The sequence below is a fragment of the Urocitellus parryii genome, chromosome 8 (genome assembly GCF_045843805.1).
Source record: "Urocitellus parryii isolate mUroPar1 chromosome 8, mUroPar1.hap1, whole genome shotgun sequence".
Classification (NCBI taxonomy): domain Eukaryota; kingdom Metazoa; phylum Chordata; class Mammalia; order Rodentia; family Sciuridae; genus Urocitellus; species Urocitellus parryii.
In genome coordinates this window covers 128,408,971-128,434,287 of record NC_135538.1, presented here as the reverse complement: position 1 = coordinate 128,434,287, position 25,317 = coordinate 128,408,971, and the positions used below count along the sequence as shown (strand labels likewise).

Here is a 25,317-nt window from a genome sequence, read left to right as displayed (position 1 = left end):
CCAAGTGACAAAAAAAGAAAAAAAAAAACATTAAGAATTTAACATTAGGATACTGAAAGTTATGAATTACTCAAAGAAAACTAAATAACTATTTTTAAAAGTTTAGAGAGTGAAATTAAAAAATATTAACATCAATGAGCACAATGTTTATGTGAATAATTCCTTAAGAAAAAAATGAGAGGGGCATTTCTAGTGTGCAAATCTGAAATTGTACCAATATGGGAGAGGCTTATCAAGCAGTACCAAGTTTAAGACAAGTCTAAGCAAATTGTAAAATACTATAAAAATTAAAAATCACTGCGTTTTGTGTAGGATTGATATTATAGTCAAAGATATATATATATATACATATACATATACATATATAGTGTGAAAAGAATCCAAGCATGCCACAATAAAAAAAATGATCCAGAAATTAAATCAGTAATCAAAATAGAAAAAAACAAAAATATAAAAAATTACAAAGTAGAAGTATAATGATTTATTCACTTCAAAATATTTATGATTACTAATGCATTATTGCAAAACACAAAACAAAAGAAAAAAAATTTACTAACAGAATTGAATTTAAAAAAAGAAAATGTCAAGTCAGTTCCAGCAGAGAGCATGGAAAGAAACCAAGCATGATCTGCTCTTAGAGGCCCTATTTGTTTAAAGATGAATAATGCCCCTGCCTTTACATCTCATCCTTTTGCACAAGTTTTAATCAATGAGATACAGTTTTAAATCATGAAATTTCTCATAATTCTTTTGGTCGAGCTTTGGTTGAGTGAGCAAATTGTATCCTAATACTTGCCTTTTAAAACAGAAACAAAGATCTAGCCTCTCTTATATTAATATGTATTAAATATCATTTTATTTACAGTTAATGTGCTCAATATACAACATAAAGTAAGTACTCAAAATTGGTCATCTGCATTGAATAGACATTTTATTCTCAAACAGCCATTACCAAAAAATTATGTAATATATGAGGTTCCACCTCACCAGCATGACAAGATCCTATGCCTTTGATCACATGCCAACATGTCCTGTTTGGACTCTAGCTTCATGTATGAAAAATAGCAATTATAAATGAACATCAGGGACTTCACAAGCTGATCTCCAAGTTTCATTTAACCCTGGATGAGAAGAGTCCATCCAAACAAGAAAATAATCATTCTCAAAAGAGGAGATACATTAAAAGAGGACCCCAAGATACTTGAATTCTAGTTACTTGGGGGGGTATAAAACCATTAACAGCCTCAGCTCAACAGGTGTTGGCTAAAATGGGGTTAGAATGTACTCTAGATAATTTTGTTACTTCTTTGATTGCTAAACTCACACAAAACTCTGTAAAAGCTTTAGTCTTAATAACAATGTTGCTCTGTGTTTTGTACATCAGCTGTGGGAAATTCAGTACTGTCAGATCCTTTACTTCTAGAACCCATTACAATATCTTGACTCACTTGCATGAAATTGTTATATACCTGTAAAAATGTCTCATAGTATTCATTGTTGTCTTAGCAGAATAATGTGTCCTTACCATCCACAAAGTATTTAATAGGTCACCATCCTGTGGAATTTATTCATAAAAGGTCTATTCCTCTTGATAAAAACTGTAATGATTCAATAGTTGTGCAAACTACTATGAAACTCGCCTGTGCTATCATAAACAGTATTAATCATGCCTCCATGGATGTAAATAGGCTTAATGAAGAACAAAAACAACATTGTCAAGCCATACTTGACAATCATGCTGCAATTGATTTTGTGTTATTGTTACATCATAAAGGATATCAGAAGTTTAATAACATGTGTTCCTTCAATTTAAGTTATAATAGTAATTTTATTTCAAAAGACTTATATTACCTTAAAGATATATTTAAGAAGGTTCAACAAGATGATGGATGTTTAGACTTGTTGGAATAGCTAACTTCATGTTTACTCAATTTCATCTGGGTCAAAAATATTCATAGGTGGATGTTTACTGATGTTGGAACTTGCTGTTGTCTATGCCTACCCTATTTTTTGCCCCCATCAGCATTAAGGAGATAAGTAATATTATTTATTCAAAAGGCCTTTAAAAAGAGGGGAGTTATTAGGTATTCTGACCTTGGAAATAGACAGGAAAGTGTGGGGGTGATGGTAACTGGCACCCTGAGTCCCACAATTGTAATGCCCAGCAGTTTCTCCCTGAAGCTATTAAGACAACTCTACAGGTGCACTATCTAGTTTCTGTGGTAATGTCCTCAGGGAGAAGGGGCTCTTTGTTTGTATTAACTGTACCCAATCTTGGTAATCTAGCACTTGGGGTTAAAGAAACACTGGGTTAGAATGTAGTCATGGTATCAGAAGCTATGTAATTTTGGGGTATTATATGTGCAGCTGTTAAGAGGGGTGGCCAGGTTTTTTTTTTTTTTTCCCCCTTTCACTGTGTGTGTGTCTCTCTCTTCTATTTTCTTCTTTAAAGGCTTCCTCACAAGAGGATTTGAAACAGATCATGCTGTCCCTCACAACAAAAGGTAAGTTTTAGTGGTTAATCTGAATAAACTGGGACATCACTAAAGAAGAAAATAGAGAACAACAAGGAATTTGAAAATGTGATAAATATAGGGCAGTATGTACTCAATGATTACAATCAAAATAAATAAACCTAAGCTTCTGAAAATTTATTCTGCTGGATAACTACTCTTTCAACATTTTTTAGTTTGGTTTTCTCCTTGACATTTGAATGACTCAACTGTGTCCCCTGCTATGTGTAGTCTACAATAGTTTACATCACTAAATTATACTAGGTACTACATATCTAAAGTGAAGGATGTATAACACACAAAGAAAGAGACAGATTAAAGAGTAAAATTATATATATATATATATATATAGAGAGAGAGAGAGAGAGAGAGAGTAAAATATCTGTATAAAAATGCCCTTTTTCTTTGAAACAAAAATCTGAAACTCATTCTTATTGAGAAGTTCCCAGAAGATACTCTGCAACGGAAGTAAATTAAATAATAATAATTAATTAAAAATTTTAAAGGGAAATCAAACTTACCCAGGAAGGCCAAGTTTCTATAGTTCTCTAGCATCACATCTCGATATAAATTTTTCTGAGTAGGCTGAAGGTATTCCCACTCCTCTTCAGTAAAATCAATGACTACATCCCTGAATGTTAACAGTTCCTAAAATAAGAATAAGAATAGGCAAATAAATAACACATTGACCACATGAACATTTGCACAGTCTGTAATGTAATTGAAGTTGAAATGAGAGTTAGTAGACTATCATGTAGGTGGTGTTTTGGAACACCATGATACTATTATCTACTTCTGCAGAAAAAGTGATTTAAGTTCAAAAAAGTATATATACTCCACATTTATGAAACACAATATAAAACTCAGGCATTACCCTAAAAATATATACTTTCTAATTTTCTATATCATGATCTAAATTATGTATATTATTCAGATGAGAAAATTATGGTAATTAAGAAAGGAAATCCTCAAATTTTAATTGTACAACCACTAATCAGAGATTTACTAATGTGTAGAATCTTATTTGTTATTTCTCTGATAGAGTTGGCTGTTTTGAATGTGTAGTGAGATCTCTAGTAATTCCAATACCAATGGTATAAGAAAAATTTTGAAATGTAACAAGGTAGACAGACCACTTAATGGAAATATTTAATAGTTTATTTAAGTTGAAACATTTTATAGTATTTATGTATGTTATTAATATAAAAATAGCAACAACAGTCCTGTTTAAATTTTCCTTTTTATAATTTAACATTTTAACATAATATATATATATATATATATATAAATTTGAATTTTCCTTTTTATAATTTAAGATTTTTAACATACTATATATATATGAACTTTATATATAAAGTTCATATATATATAAACTTTGATTGATGTTTATATTGTATGATACTTATATAGAATATACATAGAGCTCTTCAAACAAATATAATTTGTTTTTTATTTTATTGGTTCTTTCTAGTTCTACTTGACAGTAAAATTGATTTTTATGGTATTATGCAAGCATGGAATATATCTTATCCTAATAAAAATTCTGTTCTTGTTGGTGGATACAATGGTAGGATTCACTTAGAGATATATATTTTATATTTCTATCCCTGTCCCTTTTATTTATTCATTTATTTATTTTTTGTTTACTATTGTGCAACCTACTGATCTTCTTTTCTTTCCCTTCCCCACTTTATGAGCTTTAGATTTCACATATCAGCAAAAAACTTTCAACCTTTGGTTTTAAAGAAATGGTTTGTTTTACTTAGCATAAAATCTCCAGATTCATCCATTTCCTGGCAAATGTCATAAAGTCATTCTTCTTTATGGCTGATTCATAGTTTATTGTGTACATAAGCAATAGTTTTTTATCCTGTCATCATTGAATGGACTAATTCATCATTGAATGGTTGGTTTTATAGCTTAACTATTGTGAATTGTGCTGCTATAAACATTAATGTGATTGTGTCAATGTAGTATGCTGATTTTATGTCCTTTGGTCATATACAGTGCAGTCGAAAAACTGGGTAAAATTGTGGTTCCATTTCTTTAACAATATCCATACAGGTTATTATGTTTCACTTAGACCTCCATACAGCTGCAAAAATTGGAATTCATCTATACCTGAGGTGAAAATAAAACATAAATGATTAGAATTTATTATCGAATTATCCATCCCAATAAAAAGTAAAATTTAAAAACTAAAAGTAAAGAAAGTCTTAAGCAAAAGAGCAAAATTAGAAGCTATTAAAGATAAACATAACACAGAGTTACCAATATCAATGTTGGTGCTTTTAAAAAGCAAATGAGCCCAGTCTAGTGATGGACAACTGTAGTTCCAGTGACTGAGGAGGATAAGAAAAAAGGATCATAAATTCTAAGACAATATTATATATAATATTGTCTTATATATATTGTATTGAGCTACTTAGTGAGGCACTTAGCAACTCTGTCTCTAAATAAAATATAAAAAAAAGGACTGAGGATGTGGCTTTATTGTTAAGCACCCCTGGGTTCAATATTCAGTACAAAAAAAAAAAAAAAAAAGCAGATACAATTAAAAAAGAAAGCACTAGCAAATTTGAAAATTCAACAAATAAAAATTATATCAATTATACAGTGTATAATTGCAAATATAGGCAAATATAATGATTTCTCACTTTATGGAAATACACTCTGGAAAATTTATCCTAAGAATCTTGTGCAATTTTCCAATTCCCTGAGTGCAAGGACAGAATCTAGATGGTATAGACTAGTACATGGCTAAAATATTTGCGAGATCCATGACTGTACATAAAGTCTACTGTTTTCCAAAATACCATGATGCCATATGATTGATGTTATGAAGTAAAATCAATCAGGGTAAACCTCATAATAAAATAAATGGTGGAACTACAGAAAACACCAACAACAAAACTTTTAAAACATGCTAGGATATTGGGAAAACAGTGCAATAATAAAATGCTATTTTATCCCTTCACTCATAAAACATAACAACATATTTTGACACACTAAATGGTGAATATAAGTTATTAATAAATAATACTGAAATATTTAAGAAAGTACAAAGCTCAAAAGTTTACATACAAAAGATAGGGTTCATATGGTGGTTCACACCTGAAATATCTACTATTCTGGAGTCTAAGGCATAAAGTTCAAAATTTAAGGCCAACTAAAGAAATTGAGCAAACCCCATAGAAACAAAATTTAAAACAGAGCTGAGCATATGCTCAGCATTAAGACACTTTGGTTGAATCCTTAATATCACAAAAAAAAAAATAGTTTTTTTTCAAAATTATAGAATAGGCTTAAACTTATGAATTACAAAATATTAATACAAAAAAATATATTCATCAAATGATTACATTAAAAGGTGCAAAACTGACAAGGTAATAAAAAAAATCCTATTTTCCTCACATATAATCAAACGCTTATAAGAAGAAGAAATAATACAGATTGCAAAAGAAAAACAGAAAAAGTTCTTGAAGAGTCACTTTAAAAAGGATACATCTAAGTGTTCAATAATTATAAAAACTCAAAATCTTTAGAAATTAGGTAACATTGAATAAAATCACATATAGATGAATTAAATAGCATTGATGAATATGTGGAATAAATGCATTCACAAAAGAGAAAATAATAATTAAGCTTTTATTATCCATTTGTAGAAACTGTTTTGTAATAAAATGTATATGATACACCCACACAGGAAACAGAGACTAAAATTACAGCAACTGTACATGAGAATACAGCCATATTCTTCCAGAGGTGAGACCAAGGGGCATGGCTAAAGAGGAAGAAATAATTATTAAATTTTGTAAACTGTAAATTCTAGGAGCTAGAATTTTTGTTGATGTATTATATCCAGTTTGACAAATACTATAAAATACCATGTATGTTTTATGTTGATATCACATGAATGTTGCATTTCATTCGCAAGTATGTTTACAAACGGAATATGCAGTATTTGAGAAAATAAAAATACAGAAAAGAACATAAAAGACTCAAATACTCAACATATTTACAAAGGATAAAACTATTATAAAAATTATCATTTTCCCCAAGGTACCCTTTAATAATAACTGGTCAAAATTTTACCATTCTTTACTTTTTGTTAAAGAAGAAATCAAAGCAAAAACTTCTAAAATTTTCCTGGAAAGATAAATGTATATAAAATTAGGTAAGAACTCTCTCATATATAAGAGCAAGTGTGAGCTGGGGATGTGGCTCAAGCAGTAGTGCGCTCGCCTGGCATGCATGCAGCCCGGGTTCAATCCTTAGCACCACATACAAACAAAGATGTTGTGTCTGCCGAAAACTGAAAAATAAATATTAAAAAACAAAAATAAGAGCAAATGTACTAGTGATCATTACCTGACACTAATGCATGTTATAATATTACAAGAGTATAGTAATTTTAACATAAAGAAATCACAATATAGAAAAGTACATAGGGCAATTCATATGTATGCAAATATCTTTTTATTGTTAATTATTATAAGTATATAAATCAAAACATATCAATAAAATATTTAATGTGAGTGAATGCTACAATCGAACCTCAAGGTAGATGTTAGAATAAAAGGCATAGATCACAAGAAGGGACTTGTGTGCAGAATGTGTGTGACATTGGTATTATACACAAGCATCCACCAAATAGCAGATATAAAGAGATAATTTTTAAAAAATAAAATAAAAATAAATAAAAGCAGAATATAAATCTCCCTCCATTTATGGATACACCAAATAAATATATACTCCTGTATTCAGTCCTTCTTAAAACTGTAAAGGAATTAGAGGCACACACATTGGAAAACTGGAAAAAAAAATCTACCAAGAGATGAGTAGAATGCACTTGAAGATTTTCCTGATTTGAGCAATATGCAAAATTACTGGAACGAAATGCCTGAATCCAGTGTTAATATAAATAAAGGAAGATTGATTTGAATTTGAAATATATTATTTAACTCTAAATTGCCTGTAGTTTGAATGCTAATTTATCTGTACACACAGAGGAAGGAATAAGATATGCATGAGTATCAACTCCAGGGGGGAAAAATAAGTGGTTTTCTATGGCCATGCAAGATCCATGGGCTTTTTTCCATTAGACCAGAGGGGAAGAGGTGTTAAATCTTAAGGGAACCCCTTAATCCCTTAGAGGGATTTGCCAACATTCTCTAAAATTGCAAATAGCTGTTGCTGACAGTTGAACTTTTATCTAGACAGTACCAAAAAATTAACAGGGAAATACAGACCACCACTGAAATCCAAAGTGGCAGTTTAGCACTTCCTGAGCTCTCTCACCCAGCCCACTTTACTAATAACACCAGACCTAACCAATTATTTTTGTAAGTAATTTGTCCTGATATTAACTTTTTCCATACAATGGACTATAACTAAAACCTCAAAGCATTGAAAGCACTGGTAACTGTGCAGGTGCAAATCTCCCTAGATCAAAAAGGAGTGGTTTCACATTGGTGTGCAAACATTGTAATGGGCTAAAATCTCAAATATGAGTGAAGAAAAATGGTTACAATCACAGATCCCTCTTTATTTCTAAAATAGGTGTACATCAATTTTTTTTCCAGTGAGCATAAGGCACCCTGGAATTTAAAAAGCTTGCATCAGAATTTTAGTGCACCAGCCAACTATAAGATCTTCTGCAGCTTGAGAACAGCTGTTAGAATGGTTACTCTGAAAAAGTGGAAGAGTAAGTAGTACTCCAATTATATGAATATGGAAGAAAGAAACACTGTGCTAGACTATAAAATTAGTGAAGACATTTAAAAAACTGGAAGTTGAGAGTTCTCTCAGTTACTTCTTTGAGAAACTAAGCTGTCTACATTTATACTGCTCTTGAACAAGAAAAGCCCCAAGTACTGGTCTGGACTTACGAGAGACATTAGATTTGCCAGCTGTGGGGTCCTCATATTACATAGTTCTGAAACACAGTTCCAGAAAAATATCAGAGTAGGGAATGAGAATGCTCTCATATACATTCCACAAAAGGAAATCTGAGCATAAAGACACTCTGACAGGTTGTCTGCCTTTGGAGACACAAAGGAAGAATAGAAACACATGATTTTTCCAAGATCAAGCAATTCTTCTTTACTTTTCAATCATGTAAAATGCTCATAAACAACAACAACAACAAAAAAATTTGCTTTTGATTTTTTTTTCTATGGTACTGGGATTTGAAACAGGAGCATGTTAATTCTGGCCTACGTACCCAGCCATGTTTTAAAATTTCGAGACAGGTTTTTCTAATTGTCTAATTGGTCTACCTAAGTTCCTGATGCTTACCTTGAAACTGAAATCTTACTGACTTAGGCACTTGAGTCTCTGGAATTAATATGCATGCATCATTGCACTCAGAGAGAAAAAAAAATACTTTAAAGTCTCATCCAGTTTTGGTATAACAATTGAAAATACCATGTTCATTTGAAATATAAGATGGGTAAAGTAACTGATAATACTGCAAAAATGTAACTGATAATACTGGGAAAGGGGGAAGTTGTCATTGAACAGGAAGCTAAAGTTTTATATATAAATACAACTCACAATACTAGTGCACAAATTTAAAAATCACACTCAGCAACTGTCTGAAGATAAAAAAAAAAAAAAAAAAAAAAACCTACCAGGTATGTAGCTAAGTGGTACAATACCTCTGGCTCAATCCACAATACCACAATCTCCAAAAAGAAGGAGAATGAATTCAGGAGGAAAGAAAAACTGAGATACCTATAGAGTATCTCACCGCCCTCCTGGAGGAAAAAATACATGGAGTTGTGATTGTGATGATCTCCCCACTCCAGAATCCACAACACAATCTGAGAAGATTCGGAAATATTGCCACAAATGTTCTCACATAGAATTTAAGGTAGGGCTGAAGATATTCTATAGGATACATAGGACTTCCGGGTCTACTGTTAATATATGGTCCAGTTGACTGGCCAGTGGAGACTCATAGTTGACCTTTCTCAGAAGACGCAGGACTGCAGAAACCAAAGATTACACCAGGGATTCTAGTCCACCATTGCCAGTTCCCACCATAGTCAGTGCAGCCAGTTTCAACCAGACTCACCATCCAGTCTCAGGATTTCACTGCACACTCATCATTTACTGTAGTTTTAGGAACCGCATGTCCTCTCTATAAATCACAAAGTACTTACACAGGAGAAAAAATCAGGTGCACTGAACATAAGTGAGGGAGCCTAGAAATGGATACCCACTCTGGCAGACTTTACACCAGATGATCAAAACTTGCTTCTCTTTACTGAAATGTGTAGATTGGACAATACTTATATAAGGGCTCCCGACTGGACACAACTTATGTCTTCATATGCTCAATTTGAGCCTAGTGAGTTTTTTGAGAGACAGGACATAACCTTAAATCCAGAAATAAATGGTGTCACAATTGTAGGATCTTGTCTGTACATTTATTTATTTATTTATTTTGAGGCTCTGGAAATTGAAATCCAGATCCTCAGGCTGCAGCAAATTTAAGGCAAGGTATCCTTGGAGAAGTAAAATCTAGCCAACCCAGAAAAGTATTTGCATTTAAACTTGTATATGAGGCCTTTTGAATTTGTAGATTATACATGTAAATACATTATTTATGGATGGAAATAATACAGTGACAATCCCGTAAAATTTTAGTTCACTTCTCTTGTATGGAAACAGATTGAGCATTAAAATTATATGAGGTAGAAAGACAATTATTTTTTTAGAATTCATATAAAAATAGTAAAAATTGAATTTTATAGTATAACCCAAAATTTCCACTATGTGAAAATTACCATTATGTATTTAAAATATTACTAATAAAGTATATGTATTTTTGGAACAGCACCCTCAAAAACTATGTCAAGACTACAGAAAATCTCAGTTCACATAACCATATTTAAGAGTAATGCTTGTCCTGAGTTCAGGAAGATGAAGGACATGATCACTTCTTTTTATGCTACAGGTGAAAGATACATTTTTTTTAACCAATATTTCTCCTGAGATATAAACTAGAGAGAAACTGCCCTGATTGACAGCAAGGAGATTTAACCAGAAAGTATATGGTGTGTGTGTGTGCGTGTGTGTGTGTGTGTGTGTGTGTGTGTGTGTATTTTCCCCAGATCCAAAGATTTCAGTTTATTATTTAAATTGATTAATGGTATATTTCTTATTTTATGACATGGCCTTAGACCCAATGGCCTGTCTATAACATTTTCTTTTCTTAAGGGTTGGAGAATATCATGTTAAGGCAAGTAAGCCAATCCCCCTAAACCAAAGACCTAATGTTTTCTCTGCTAAGTTGGTGGTGATCCACAATGAGGGAAGTGAAAGGTAGCATGAAAGAAATGAAGAAACTTTGAATAAGACAAAGTGGAGGGAGGTGATGGGAGATGGTATAGAGGTAGGTAAGATGGTGGAATGAGATGAAAATCTTGTTGTACACAAAGTAGAGTTACATGGGTTTTGTAACTATACATTCTGTACAACAAGAAAAATAAAATTTTGTGCTCCATTTGTGTACTATGAAGTGAAATGCATTCTGCTCTATTAGCAAGTTAGAACAAATTAGTAAATTGATTTTTAAAAATTCAGGAAAGAGACTTGCCTTTCCCTAGATCTATATATAAACATATATGTGCATATATATATATGAGTATGTGTATATATATGCATATATTCTATATATAACATGCACATATTTAATGTATATAATTTATGAACACTTTTTTCATATTTTTATCGATTTTTTTAAATAAATGACAACAGAAGCATTAAAATTCTTATTCCATGTATAGAACACAATTTTTCATATCTCTGGTTGCATATAAAGTATGGTGGTACAAATTTGTGACTTCGAACATGTACTTTTGATGATGGTCTCTATCACATTCCACCATTCTTGCTAATCCCCTGCCCCCATTCTTTTCCTCCCACCCCTCTTCTTTATTGAGAATCCATCTATTTCTCTCATGCTCCCCTTCCCTACCCCATTATGAATCAGCTCCTCATATTTGGCATTTTTTTTGAATTGGCTAACATCACTTAGCATAATCTTCTCCAATGCTATCCATTTACCTGCAAATGCCAGATATTATTATATACCTAGAAGACTCAAAAAGCTCCATCAGAAAACTTCTAAACTAGTAAATAAATTTAGCAAAGTAGCAGGGTATAAAATTAACACCCATAAATCAAAGACATTTCTGTATATCAGTGAAAATCTTCTGAGAAAGAAATGAAGAAAACTACCCCATTTACAATACTTTCAGAAAAAACCCAAAAAGATACTTGGGAATCAACTTAATGAAAGAGGTGAAGGGTCTATACAGGGAAAACTACAGAACCCTAAAGAAAAAAATCAAAAAAGACCTTAGAAGATGGAAAGATCTACTTTGCTCATGAATAGGCACAATTAATATTATCAAAATGGCAATGCTACCAAAAGCACTATACAGATTTACTGCAATTCTGATCAAAATCCTAATGGCATTCCTCATAGAAATATAAAAAGCAATCTTGAAATTTATCTGGAAAAATAAGAGACCAAGAATAGCTAAAGCAATCCTTAGCAGAAAGATTGATGCAGGTGGCATCACCACTATACCAGACCTTAAACTATACTACAGAGCAATTGCAACAAAAACAGCATTGCATTTGGAAAAAAAAAAAAAAAAGACTACAGACGAATAGTACAGAATAGAGGTCACAGAGATTACCCACAAAATTATAATTATTATATATTAGACAAAGGTGTCAAAACATGCACTGGAGAAAAGATAGCCTCTTCAACAAACCACTATCTCTCACCATGCACAAAACTCAACTCAAGTGTATCAAGAACCTAGGAATTAAACCAGATACTCTATGTCTAATGGAATTGAACACAGGCTCTAATCTTCATCATGTGGGATTAGGCCCTGGTGAAGGCGATCCCCCACTCACTGTCTTGACAGGGTCACAGTGAGAAAAAGTGTTGGCAAAGCTGCTCTCCCACTGTCTTGACAGGGTCACAGTGAGGATGAATGCTGGAAAAGCCATGCTGGTTGGTGGGTAACCGAAACCATGAGACCCTTTTTTATGTAATTGGGACTTTGCATTTTCATGCTTATGTTTCTCACAGGAGGCCAAACAAATTAAATTTCAGATGGCTAGAACATAACAGGTAGTTCATGCCTTGGAGGCTGTTCTACCACCCCTCAGCATATCAAGGACAAAGTAAAAGGCTATTCTTCTATCTTAGTACATTGTGGACAAACCTACTAACGGACAACAATCATCCTCTGAAAGGTCATGAGAACTAGTGCACCTTGGCTGAGAAACAAACTCTTTGAGAACTAGTGTACCTTGACTGAGAAACAAAGAAACTCTTTGAGAAAGCAGCTCAACCAGTTTTATGAGAATAAATTTAGAAATTAATTAAAATAGCTTTATAAGACACAGTTTTAGAATAATGTTAGAAATATTATTTTATTTAGATTCTTAAGTTTAGAAATTCTTAAGTCTTTAGTTGTATAGGTTTCTGATATGTTTTAAGGATGATTCATAAACTTTAGGATATTTTAAATATAAGATTTAAAGGGACTTTTTTAGATGGGAATTTTAGATTAAAAATAAAGTACAAGTGCACTTTAGGTCAATGATTGGTTAGGAGACTTATTAGAGTCTGGTTACGTAGTTTGGCATTAGTTAATAAGAAAATAACATATCTTCGGAAAAATAGTAAATCTTGGGAAAATCTGAAGAATGTAAATTAGTGACATATTTTATTAATGATTCTGTACTTTTAATAATTATATAACTGAAGGTCACATCCTGGAAAAATGTAAATTAATGTACCCTCAATCATGGTTAAGGAAATGTCATGTCTTGGCAAAGTTTTAAATTATATAATTAATGATGTATTGTGAATCTATAATGATGAGAAAAATTGTAATAAAAGGGGACCCAGAGAAAGCGGCTTTAGCTCTCTCTCTGGAGATTGCTCGAACAGAACAACTCCTGTCTCATCTTTTTGCCGACGCCATTCATCCTTCAGGACTCCCTGGACCCTGCTAGGGCAGGACCCCGGCAAGGCCCCAATTTCTATAATAAGACACTGATAGCACAAGAATTAAAACAAATAATCAATAAATGGGATAGAATCAAACTAAAAAGTTTATTCTCAGCAAAAGAAACAATCCATGAGGTGAAGACAGAGCCTACATTTTAGGAGGAATATTTTACTTCTCACACATCAGATAGAGCACTAATCTCTAGGGTACATAAAGAAAACAAAAAACTAAGCAAATAATGATGATGATGATGATAATAATAATAACCCAATCAAGAAATGGGCCAAGGATCTGAACAGAGAAGAGAATATACAATCAATCAACTTTTTTTTTTTAATATATCTGATTGGTTATGGTCCTCCATTTTCAGGACCAAAACAGTTCTGGTTCAGTTTCTAAGGAAGGGAGACACAAGCAAGAGATATTCTCAACTCTCCTTTATAAATTATCAAATACAATTATCTATATCATATTTTAAACAGAGCTGGACATGGGAAATATAGGTTTGGAGCTGAGAACATTTTTATTAGAAACACAGTATAAAAAAAAAAGGAAAAAAGAAACATAATTATTTGTACCAATCTGTTCAAATGAATCCCCATCTTGTACTAACCAATCACCCTTAATTAACCCAACTTGTTAACGCCAGTGAATATGCTAATCATGTTTTAGAGTTGTTTATGATTTTCCCAAGGTGTGTGATGATTTGCTAAGAGATGTTATGATGTATGTGGGGTACCTGCCTTCCCCAAAGAGTGTATAAAACTGCTGCAAACCCCGGGCTCAGGGCCTCTAAGCCACCAGTTGCTGTGTGTGTGGAGGACTGAGCTAGCTCACAATAAACACCTATTTGCTGCATACATCTATCTTGGTCTCTGGTGGTCTTTTGGGGGTCCTGCATTTGAGCATAACAGTCTCTCCTGAAACCCATGGGAAAAGAAGACAGCACTCCAGTTCTCTAGGACTGCAGTTTCATAGCACAAAAATTTGCAAAATGGGGGTGTTTGATACCTTACATGGACAACAGGATTTTGACAAGCATAATACAAAGGAATGTAGTAGGTTAATGGTCTAAATGGTTTAGCACTTAGGGAGTAAGTTTAGATCACAACATCAGAATTTATGATGCACCACTAAAGTTTCAAAGTGAGTTGTTATTTGGTCAGGGAAAGCCAGAATTTATGAGTCATCACTAAAGTTTCAGGGAGGGTTGTTATCTCATTGGGGAAAACCAGACATGGGTGAGTTCAAGGCTCTGGCAGGCATTTCAAGCAAGTTTACAAATCACAGTAATTTATAATGAAGCAGAAATTAACTTTTCATGCCTTTGTGATGAGATGGCTTCCAATCTTAAGAGGAAATTAGGCTGGATTTTTCACTTGCTATAGCCATAGCTTTTAAAGTATATGTTTCATACTTTAACAAGCATGAGCATTAAATTATTAATATTAATTATTACTAATTTTTTAAAAGACTGAGTAAAACAGGAACTAAGCTATTTGTTATTAAATGCATAAAAATTTTGATTAATATATTGATAATATAAACGTGGAAAATTTTGACAATGATAAAAAGACATTTAATATAAGGGCTTCAATACTATAAGTCCCTCATGTTCAGTGGGTCAGTCCTTCAATGATTTTTTCATTTTTTTAGGTCATTTTAAATTACACTTCTGCAAATGTTTGTTAAGTATACAAATTTAAGATTTTGTATTTTGTAAAGTAGAAAAATGGCAGATTTGAGCTCCTGTCAGGATTTTAAAACTTATAAGCCATGTGGGGCATCTTAGTACTTTTCTTTTTCATATTTGCACACAGTCCAATTCTAGAGAGGAATGAGTTGGAGATATAGTCTACTGTCCTGAGCAAAAGAGAAGTTGCCTTAGGCTATTTCTAAATCTTTTAACTTTTCTAACTTTTTAGAATTTTTTGTAATTTAAAAAAATTATTTATTTTAAGAATTGAATTGTTTTAAATTAATCATTTACCTTTCCTACATTATTTTTCACTTTCTTTGATTTTTTTTAAGAACTAACAGAACAGAATTCCAAAAGTGTTCCATGTAAATTTAAAGGTATGTGTCTAATGATCAAGATAGAAAGCAGAAGCAAAACATCATCTAGTTTGATGATTCTGCCTCAAACTAGAGAATTACTTATTTATTTCTGCCATTATTCACTAGGTTCCTGAGGTTGCAGAAATCACCAAACAACAAAGAGAAAAGTCTCATTAGTTTGTTTTTCACAACCAATTCATACTAAAATACACTAGAATCAGTGTAGTTTAAGACCAAACTGTGTTTCTAAATAATAAAAATAATGTGTGTACATAAATATATAAATAAATATAAAATAAAATATAATATTAGGTAGATTTTTTTTTTCCTGAATAATCATCTTGTACATATTTCCCTTTAGACACAGTTCTGGGAACAAACTGTCACAAATAAGACATGGATCCTACATTGCTACACAGAGTAATTAAGGCACATACTAAGAGCTTGGTATAAAACTTGGCACAGAGACGTAAATAACTAGAGAACACTATAAAAAATTATACCTAAAAGCTAAGCAGCAAATTTATAGTCTTTAAGTACATGAAGAGACAAGTTATCATAGCAAATTTTATAACTCAGTTGCTGCTAATATACAGAGATAGAGATATTTATTAAGAGATGGTTTTATGCAGATTTTTAGTTTAAAAAGGGAAAGATCAAATAATGTAGGTGATTTAAACATGAGCAATAATATTTTTCTGCATTCAGTACCTTTTTCACAGATATATGAATTATAATTAATTCCAACCAGTAAAATGCAGAAATAGTGTAAAGATTATTCACTATGAGTAAAACTACTTAAAAAGAGAACCAAAACTTCCATTCCTGTCCAAATGTTTATTCCCTGACAAAAAGACTGCTTCTTTTGAACCATTTCTGTAGATATGATTTTTTTTGTAATAAATATTTTGGTGATTTTTTTCGCATATTATTTAATATTTATACTTCACATTTTCTTTTTCCCTATTTTACTACCTATATTCTGAAAGAAAAAAAAATTTCTAACTCCTAAACTCCCTTGATATTTGAGCTATCTTTTAATTTTTAAGCTTATATTATTTCTTTAATGACTACTGTGCTTTCAGGAAAGAATGACTATTATTATGCACCTGGCTCATTTACAGGAGTTTTGTTGTGTTCTTTGGTTTTATTTACAGTGAAGTTAAAAAAAAAAAGGTTAATGTTGAACCAAAACACAAAGAAAAGACCACCAACTCAAATTTTAAATCAAATTAAATCAAGATTGTATTGTGTACACAAAAGCTGGCCAGGACTCTCTCTTACAAGATCCCATGCTAGAGATCATCCCCTTGATCTTCAGGAAAAAGTTTTTACAGCACAAAAGGTTACAAAGGAGGTGGGTGTCTAAGGTCCTTACAGTTAACAAGATTTTGAAAATCATAATACAAAGGCAGATAGCTGGTTAAGGATCTACAAGGCTAACATTTCAAGGGAGGGAATAAATTCAGCTTCAGACATTAGAATTTATGAGCTGCCACTGAGATTTAGAGAGAATTGTATTTTGGTCAGTGGGAGCCAGGATTTATGAGGCACCAGTAAGGTTTTAGAGAGGGTTGATATCTGGTAAGGGATAGCCAGGCATAGGTGAATTCAAAACACAGGTAGAAATTGCAAGCAAGTTTAAAACATCAAAATATTGTCAGGCCAAAGAGAAATTTTAGTTTTCTTACAGAAAACAGAAATAAACTTTTTACCTCTGAAAGCTCTAAGATTTTTTTTTTTTTTGTATTTTCTCACATCTAATGGCTTCTGGCATTCCTTGGTTTGTGACCATAAATGCTTCTCTTCTGTGTTTATGGGGCTTCCAAAACATAAAATATAGATAAACCCTTCTCATAGGGAAGGTGTTTCTAACATAGCAAGAAACTACCCTTTAACCCACAGGGTCTGACAACCATATTATAGAATATAAAAGACCTCCAATATCCTTGTTCTCCCTACCATTGTTTGCAAAGATTGACAAAAGTCAATTCATTGCACAGAATGAGTGAGGTGAGTCTCTGCTCTGCAGTCCAGAACAGGTGGTAAAAGAGCCCCAAAGTGAGTTTAGGACAGGGCTTTACATGACATAGCTGACAAAATCCTAAAAACAAGAGAAAACATAAATTCAGAGAGAACCATACCCACATAATCTCATTTGACAGAATTAAATTTATAAGAAGAACAGAGGACAGAGGCAAATCTAAAGGGATTTAACTATATTTTCTTTTTCTAAATTGCTATTACTATCTCCCACAATTATAGAGTTCTGGATCCCTCAGTTACTCCTTTATCATTACCTTCAACATACAATGCATGAGGCACACTGAATTTACTCTCATACTCATGTATTTATCACTTATTTTTTCAATAGAAATGCATATGTATATGAATATATTTTCCCACATTTCCAAGATTCTACCCTGAAAATTTCTGTGATATCACTTCCCTGAAATGCATTTTCATTATTTCATGTCAGTTCATCTAAGTATTCCATATCATGCGTTGGAAAAGATGAGACAACTCTAAGGCCCTTCTTATTTGACTATTTATAAACTATAATTAAAGGTCAATCTTAGTACCTCCAAAGAACTTAAGTCTCATTCACCTTTCTCATTCATAGTGCTTTATTATTTAAGTAGGTAGTAGAAATTTTATTTTGAAGAAGAGTAAATGATTTAAAGCCATTCAGTGTACTTTAGAGGATCCCAAAAACCTACATTTGTAGTTCTTAAAAAACCTTATCACTGAAAGATCTGGATTACACTCCAGGTTGGACACTGATACTATGCTTCCATGGGAAATGGTTTCTTGGTTGTGAATATTGTCCTTTCCCTTTCCCCTATAGTCTTGAAAATGTGTGAATTGTAAACTTTTAGAATCATTATTTTCAACACACTTAGCATGGAACCATTTGATAATAGGAGACATCTACATTCTGAAAAAAAGAAGACCCTTCACCAAGCCCTAAAGAAGTGATAAAATAATCTCTGGAAAAAAATAACAGTCATCCATTAGATTATTTAAAAAAAAAATACTAAGAATAAGTTTAGTTAGTAATACATTACTGTACTAGGAAAAGTGATATAAATGCAATTTTTAAAGTTGTTTCTGACTACTACAAAGAGAGTATAAAAAGCTGGGTACATGGACTGGAGTTGTGTCTCAGCGGTAGACTACTTTGCAAGCATGTGCAAAGCACTGAGTTTGATTCTCAGCAATACATATAAAGAAATCTTTAATTTGGTTTTATTTTTTAAATACATGACAGCAGAATGCATCACAATTCTTATTGCACATATAGAACAATTTTTCATATGTATGTTCACATCATAAGTATGTTCACATCAATTCCTATCTTCATATATGTACTTTAGATAATAATGTCTATCACATTCCACAATCCTTGCTAATCTTTACACAACATTCCTACATTGGCTACTTCACATAAACTTGCCTCAGGGATTTAATGCATTAATCAAATAAATTTTCTGCAGCCTATGCAGAAAATGTTGGAATGGTTATTATAAAAATCTAAAATTGTCATGTATGGTGGCATATGCCTGAAATTCTAGAAGCTATGAAAAATGATGCAGGAGAATTGTTAGTTCAAAGACAGCCTCATTAACATAACAAGGCTACAATCAACTTAGTGAGAGCCTGTCTCAAAATATAACATAAAAAGTAATGTGGATGTGTCTCAGTGGTATGTACCCCTGGGTTCAATATTCAGCACCAAACCAAACAAAACCAAGTAAATATCTCATAATTAATAGGGGTTCCAGGGTACACAAATATGTAAAAATATTGATGACAATATAAAACCAATAAATATATTTTTTATAAAAGTGTTAAGGTTCTTTAAAAGCCCAAAATAAAAATGCCACATAATCCACTAGTAATAATTTGGGATAGCAGTGCAAAATTCTACATGCCTGAACTCCCAGTGGCTTAGGAGGATAAGAGGTAGAAAACTAGGGGTTTATTCTCAAGTTAAAGTCCAGCCTCAAGAACTTGGCAAGGTCCTAAGAAACTCAGTGAAACCCTCTCTCAAAAATAAATAAATAAATAAAAGTGTTGGAGATTGGGTATGTAGCACAATGGTAAAGTGCCCTGGGGTTAATCTCCAGTATTTAAATAAATTAAAAGATATAAATAATAATTCTTGGTTAAAAAAAAAATGTCATACAATCCACTAGTAACAACTTTGGATATATATATAAAGGAATTTGAATCCTTTTGCTAAAGATATTGCCACGTGTCTATTTTCATTGTATCTTTATTCACAGTATCTAATAAAAGGAAACAAATGAAGTACCTTTTAGATAGAAAGTATATCAGAAATGCCTTCCAGCTGCAAAGCATCCTATTAGTCCATCCCTTCAGAAGCTACACACTTAAAATTCAAAATGGTCCCTAGAAGGCAAGACTCAGAGAGTGGTGTTTTCTAAATATTCCAAAAAAAATTGGAATCTCTGGAAACCTTGTTTCAGATATTCTAAAACTCAGAACTAGGTCATATGGGAGGTCAGAATGAGAACACAACATATAGTAGATTCTTTAAGGGGAATCTTAACTCAGACACTGTCATAATTGAAAGAAGTGTTAGAGATAAAAAATAGATTCTGTTTCACTGATTTCTGGGTTATGGATTCAAATCAAACATATATAGAAAAAAGTTAAGGCTACTGGTTAAAATCTATGTAAAACAGATGTATTAAAAATGTTCCAGGGGCTGGGTGTGTTGGTGCAAGCCTGTAATCCCAGTTGCTGAAAAGGCTGAGGAAGATGTATCAAAAGTTCAAAGCCAGCCTTAGCAAAAATGAGGTGCTAAGAAACTCAGTGAGATCTTGTCTCTAAATAAAGTCAAAAAAAAGAAAGAAAACAAACAAACAACAACAAAAAAAACCCTGGGGATGTGTCTTAGTCGTCAAGTGTTCCTGAGTTCAATCCAATATCCCCCACAAAAAATATTCCAGGGGGCTGGGGCTGGGGCTGGGGCTCAGTGGTAGCTCACTTGTCTGGCACATGTGAGGCACTGGGTTCAATTCTCAGCTCCACATATAAGTAAATAAAATATAGGTCTATCAACAACTAAGAGAATATATATATTTAAATAATGTACCGAGTTATTGACATGGACTTTGATCTAATTTGCTGTGTACTTTAGCCCATAAGATTGAAATTGGCCAGGCATGGTGGTGCATGCTTGTAATATCAGCTGTTTACAAGACTGAAACACAAGGAACATGAATTCAAAACTGGTCTCAGCAATGGTGAGGCACTAAGCAACTCAAACCCTGTCTCTAAGTAAAATACAAAATAAGGGTAGGAATGTAGCTCAGTGGTAGAGTGCCCCTGACTTCAATCCCTGGTCTCTCCCCCGCCCTCTGAAAAAAAATGAGGCTGAGTAAATAGCTCAGCTTCTAGAGTGCTTGCCTTCTAAGCATGAGGCCCTGGGGTCAATCCCCAGTAGAGAGAGAGAGAGAGAGAGAGAGAGAGAGAGAGAGAGAGAGAGAGAGATTGAACTTTCATGTAATTTAAATTCAAGTTAGTCCCACTTTTATTTTTCCTGCCACACCAGGCAGGAAAAGAGTTTCCTAAAATGTTTGGAATGTTTCTGTGGGTTATTTATTTATTTATTTTTATGTGGTGCTGAGGATCCAAACCAGGACCTTTCACATGCTAGGTGAGTGCTCTATAGCTCAGCCACAACCCCAGCCCCTTCTGTGGGTTATTTTAATAAAATGGTCTGGCCATAAATAAGTAAACAAACAAATACATTAATAAATAAATAAAACATCAATGGATGACCCATTACAGTTTTTAAAATTTATTAATTGGGACACATAAACCTCATTTAGGAGAGATTCATTCTTTTTAATGTCACCTAATTTTATTCTGCTTCTCATGATGTGAAAATCTCAGAATGATAAATTAAACTCTTTTAAAAATGCCCTTCATTTCCTGTAGAAAAACATAAATGATGCATCCAATTGAAATAAAACATGAAAAAATAATGATTGATAATGCTGAAAGTGGAGTTTTGAGATGAACCAAAATTTCTCAGTTTGCCAATTGCATCTGGGTGCTTGTCTCATTAATTTTGAAGAAAAAAAATCTAAGAAATAGAATTCCCACTATGTGATATGAGGAATGATACCAGGAAAAAAAAAAAAAAAAAACTCATCTTGATGTGCCATCTTAGAAGTTTACTAATGGTTTTGGGCAGAGTGTGGAGCATAATGCATTTAGAATAGGCTTTGGAAAAGGCATCCTGACTACCACAGGGGTTCACTTTCATTCTTTCTGTGACCAATTCTTTTATCTTCAAATTCAATCAGGAATCACCTCTGGGACAAAGGACTTTGTTGAATTGTTCCCACAAGTGGGCTTCAAGGTCTTTCACATTTTTTTTTTAAGAGAGAGTGAGAGAGGAGAGAGAGAGAGAGAGAATTTTTAATATTTATTTTTTAGTTCTCGGCGGACACAACATCTTTGTTGGTATGTGGTGCTGAGGATCGAACCCGGGCGAGCGCGCTACCGCTGAGCCACATCTCCAGCCCTTTCTTTTTTTTAAAAAAAAAATCTCCCAAACTAATTTTTTTATTTATTTATTTATTAGATTTCTGCGGACACAACATCTTTTGTTTGTATGTGTTGCTGAGGATCGAACCCGGCCGCATGCATGCCAGGCGAGCACGCTACCACTTGAGCCACGTCCCCAGCCCCAGCCAACTCTTTCACATTTAAAATAGGACTTAATGGTGCTAATTAACATATCTTTCAGTTAGTGGCCAGGTGTGTTTGAGTGAGACCCATTATCCACATTACATGGTTTATTATACTATCTATTCTATTTTATACTTATTCACTGTGAACCGAGAATCCTAGTTTTGGATGTGTGAACAGAGAGCTAGAAAACTAGGGGTTTATTCTGAGACCTATGGAGAGCTAAACTGAAGTTCTGGATTTCTGATGTCTGTTCTGGATTTGAGATACTGCTTCCCCTACATTTAAAAATCTCAGGACTCATGAAGAGAATGAGTTAAAAGCCAGCATCATCAAATTTGTGAGGCCCTAAGAAATTCAAAGGGACCTTGTCTCTAAAAAAAATATTTTTAAAAGGGGTGGGAATGTGAATCAGTGAATGAACACCTCTGAGTTGAATTTATGCTACCAAAAAGATAACAACACACAAACAAACAAACAAACCCTTATGAGTAACAAGCCCTAAAATCAACAGCCTATCTCATGCATGAGTACAACAAATGGATTTGGGGTCCTCTCCTGATAATTATCTCAGTCTTCACTATGCAATCTGGAGTCATGCTGGACTCATGGGACATGGAAGCCCACAAAGGGCTTTAGAAAGAAGCTGAAAACACCATACAATTATGGAACAAAATGCCCAGGTTTTCAACTGCTGATGTAAGCCTCACTAGACTAGTAAGAGGGAGGTGAAGGCTAAGCTACCACAGAGAGACCCTCTGGCCACAAGACTCTGGAGAGGACCAGAAGTCTCTAGCCATGACTGCCAGTTTCCACCATTGCCACTCCTGTCAGCCTTAAGCCACCTTCCTACGCAGTCTCAGGATAACAAGGCACACTTACCATTTCCTGGCTTTCAGGGTTCTCAGCGGTCTCCCTGTGGTTTGTTTTCAGCTTCTCCATAGCACAGAAACCTGGGCTCCGGATGCAGGACAGAAAGCCTAAAAAAGATTGAAAAAATGGCCGCTCCGGACGTGAAGGGAATGGAAGTTCGTGGAAGCCCACCCCCTCATCACCAGCTGCACCAGGATTGGACAGTTCTCGCCTAAGAGACTGATTGGCCAAGGCTTCAGGCACTGCTTCCAACCTCAGCCAAGTGGGCGCAGAATCAAAGTCTGAATGACAGGCTGCTCCATTGTCACTGTTAGAAGACCACAAAACAAGCACTCGGGGTGTGGCTCAGACGGTAACGCGCTCGCCTGGCATGCGTGAGCCCCGGGTTCAATCCTTGCTGAGACCTGCAAACAAAGGTGCGGTGCTGTGTACTGTAGGAGTACACTTTCTTGCTTTTTTTTTTGTTTTTATAAAAAAAAAAGACTACAGATCAGGGCGGAGGATATAGGTTAGTCAGCAGAGTGCTTGTTTTGCTTATATAAGGCCATGGATTCAATGTCCTGCACTACACACATACACTCCCGCCAAAAAAAATGAATTAAGTAAAGGATTTGGGGGCTTAGGGTTATGGTTCAGTGGTAGAGTGCTTCCCTAGGAGAGGTACTGGGTTGAACACCCAGCACCACGTTAAAAAACCAACCAACCAACAAATTACTAATGGTAGTGTGTCCATCTACAACAAAAATATTCAAGAAAACAAAAAGACTGTGTATTGGACTTGTGCACCCTGACTACAGAACCCATAAACACTTTTTATAAATAATATTTACATATATGTCTTCAGACAGTGTTTAAAATTCTCCTGTGATGGCTTTTCAAGTAACTTATATTACAGCTATGTTTCACAACCCTGAAATCCCCCACACATCAATTATTATTATTATTATTATTATTATTATTATTATTATTATTTGATGTCCTGTTAATTGCATTAAATGCCTCTGTATGGGGTTATTTTAAGGTAAAGTTTTCTCCCAATAATAGGACCTAGCCCAGAGAGAACTGTACTGACACTTATAACTGTTTATAAGGTTAAAGCAATTTGTGAATAAATATGCATTTTTTATGAAAAGGATATTACAATTTAATGTTTTTTAAAATTTTTCTGTTTTTTGTCTCATAAAAAAAACAGTTTGAGCTTTAAACTCATTAGCAATGTCCTTATATCCTTTCCCCAAAAAAAGTGACTCACAGGTATAATTCAAATTATTGAGACTCATAAATTTTGGATCCTTTATTTTAACTAGTGAAGTCTAAAGATTTTCTTTTTATTTTCACCTTTAAATGAAGCCCACTTTTTATAACTTTCTTGTTGTGTAACTGACCTTTAATATTCTGCATATTTTACCCCCATTCTGATCACTTTGGACTACTGATGTTTTGATGGAGGGGATCTCAAAGTGGTCATGCACAAGGTAGGAAATGGATACAGTAAGATATAAGACTATTGATTGATGAGTATGTAGATTTTTCTATACAAAATAAGTATTGGTGGATGATATGGGGGTAGGGAGAAAAAGAGCAATGAAAAAAAGAAGAAAAACTTGAACAGTAGAGGGGTTCAGATGCTACAAGTCTACAATGATAGCGTGAATATAGAGGGTGGTGTTCTTAGAAGCAGCAATAAAATTTGAGGGGAAAGAAAAAGGTAATTTTTTGCACAGTTCCCAAGTGAGAGAGCCAGGTGAATGGGTCCTGTGTTCAACTCTTCCCACCTAGGAGTGGAATTTATAGTTCATAGGGTATGTCTCAGTAAGTAGTAAAACACCATTTCTATGTACCTTTACACTTTTTCTTGGCTACAAGCTGACTTTGACAATTCCAGTCACATTACATCTTTGTACTTGTTAGTTATTCATTAATTAATTCATTCACTACATTATTTATTTGTTTTTTATTAATTCACTTTTTCTTTAGTTGTCATTGTTTTTACATTACTGGTGATTACATAATTGCATAAATATCCTGAATGTTGACTTTTTGTTAAATATTGTTTTATGTGTTTATTCATACATTTACTTTTCATT

General features: G+C 33.4%; 1 protein-coding gene across 1 annotated transcript in view; it reads right to left on the bottom strand.

Annotated features, from left to right (window-relative positions):
• The window catches only part of LOC144256538 (uncharacterized), a 28,644-nt gene extending 5,295 nt beyond the window's left edge, over positions 1-23,349 (bottom strand). Inside the window, 2 exon segments of the mRNA XM_077801651.1 lie at positions 3,035-3,161; positions 23,240-23,349. Of these exon segments, the coding sequence (XP_077657777.1) occupies positions 3,035-3,161; positions 23,240-23,299 (187 nt within the window). The 5' untranslated portion in view covers positions 23,300-23,349.
• Positions 23,350-25,317: the final 1,968 nt, after the last annotated feature.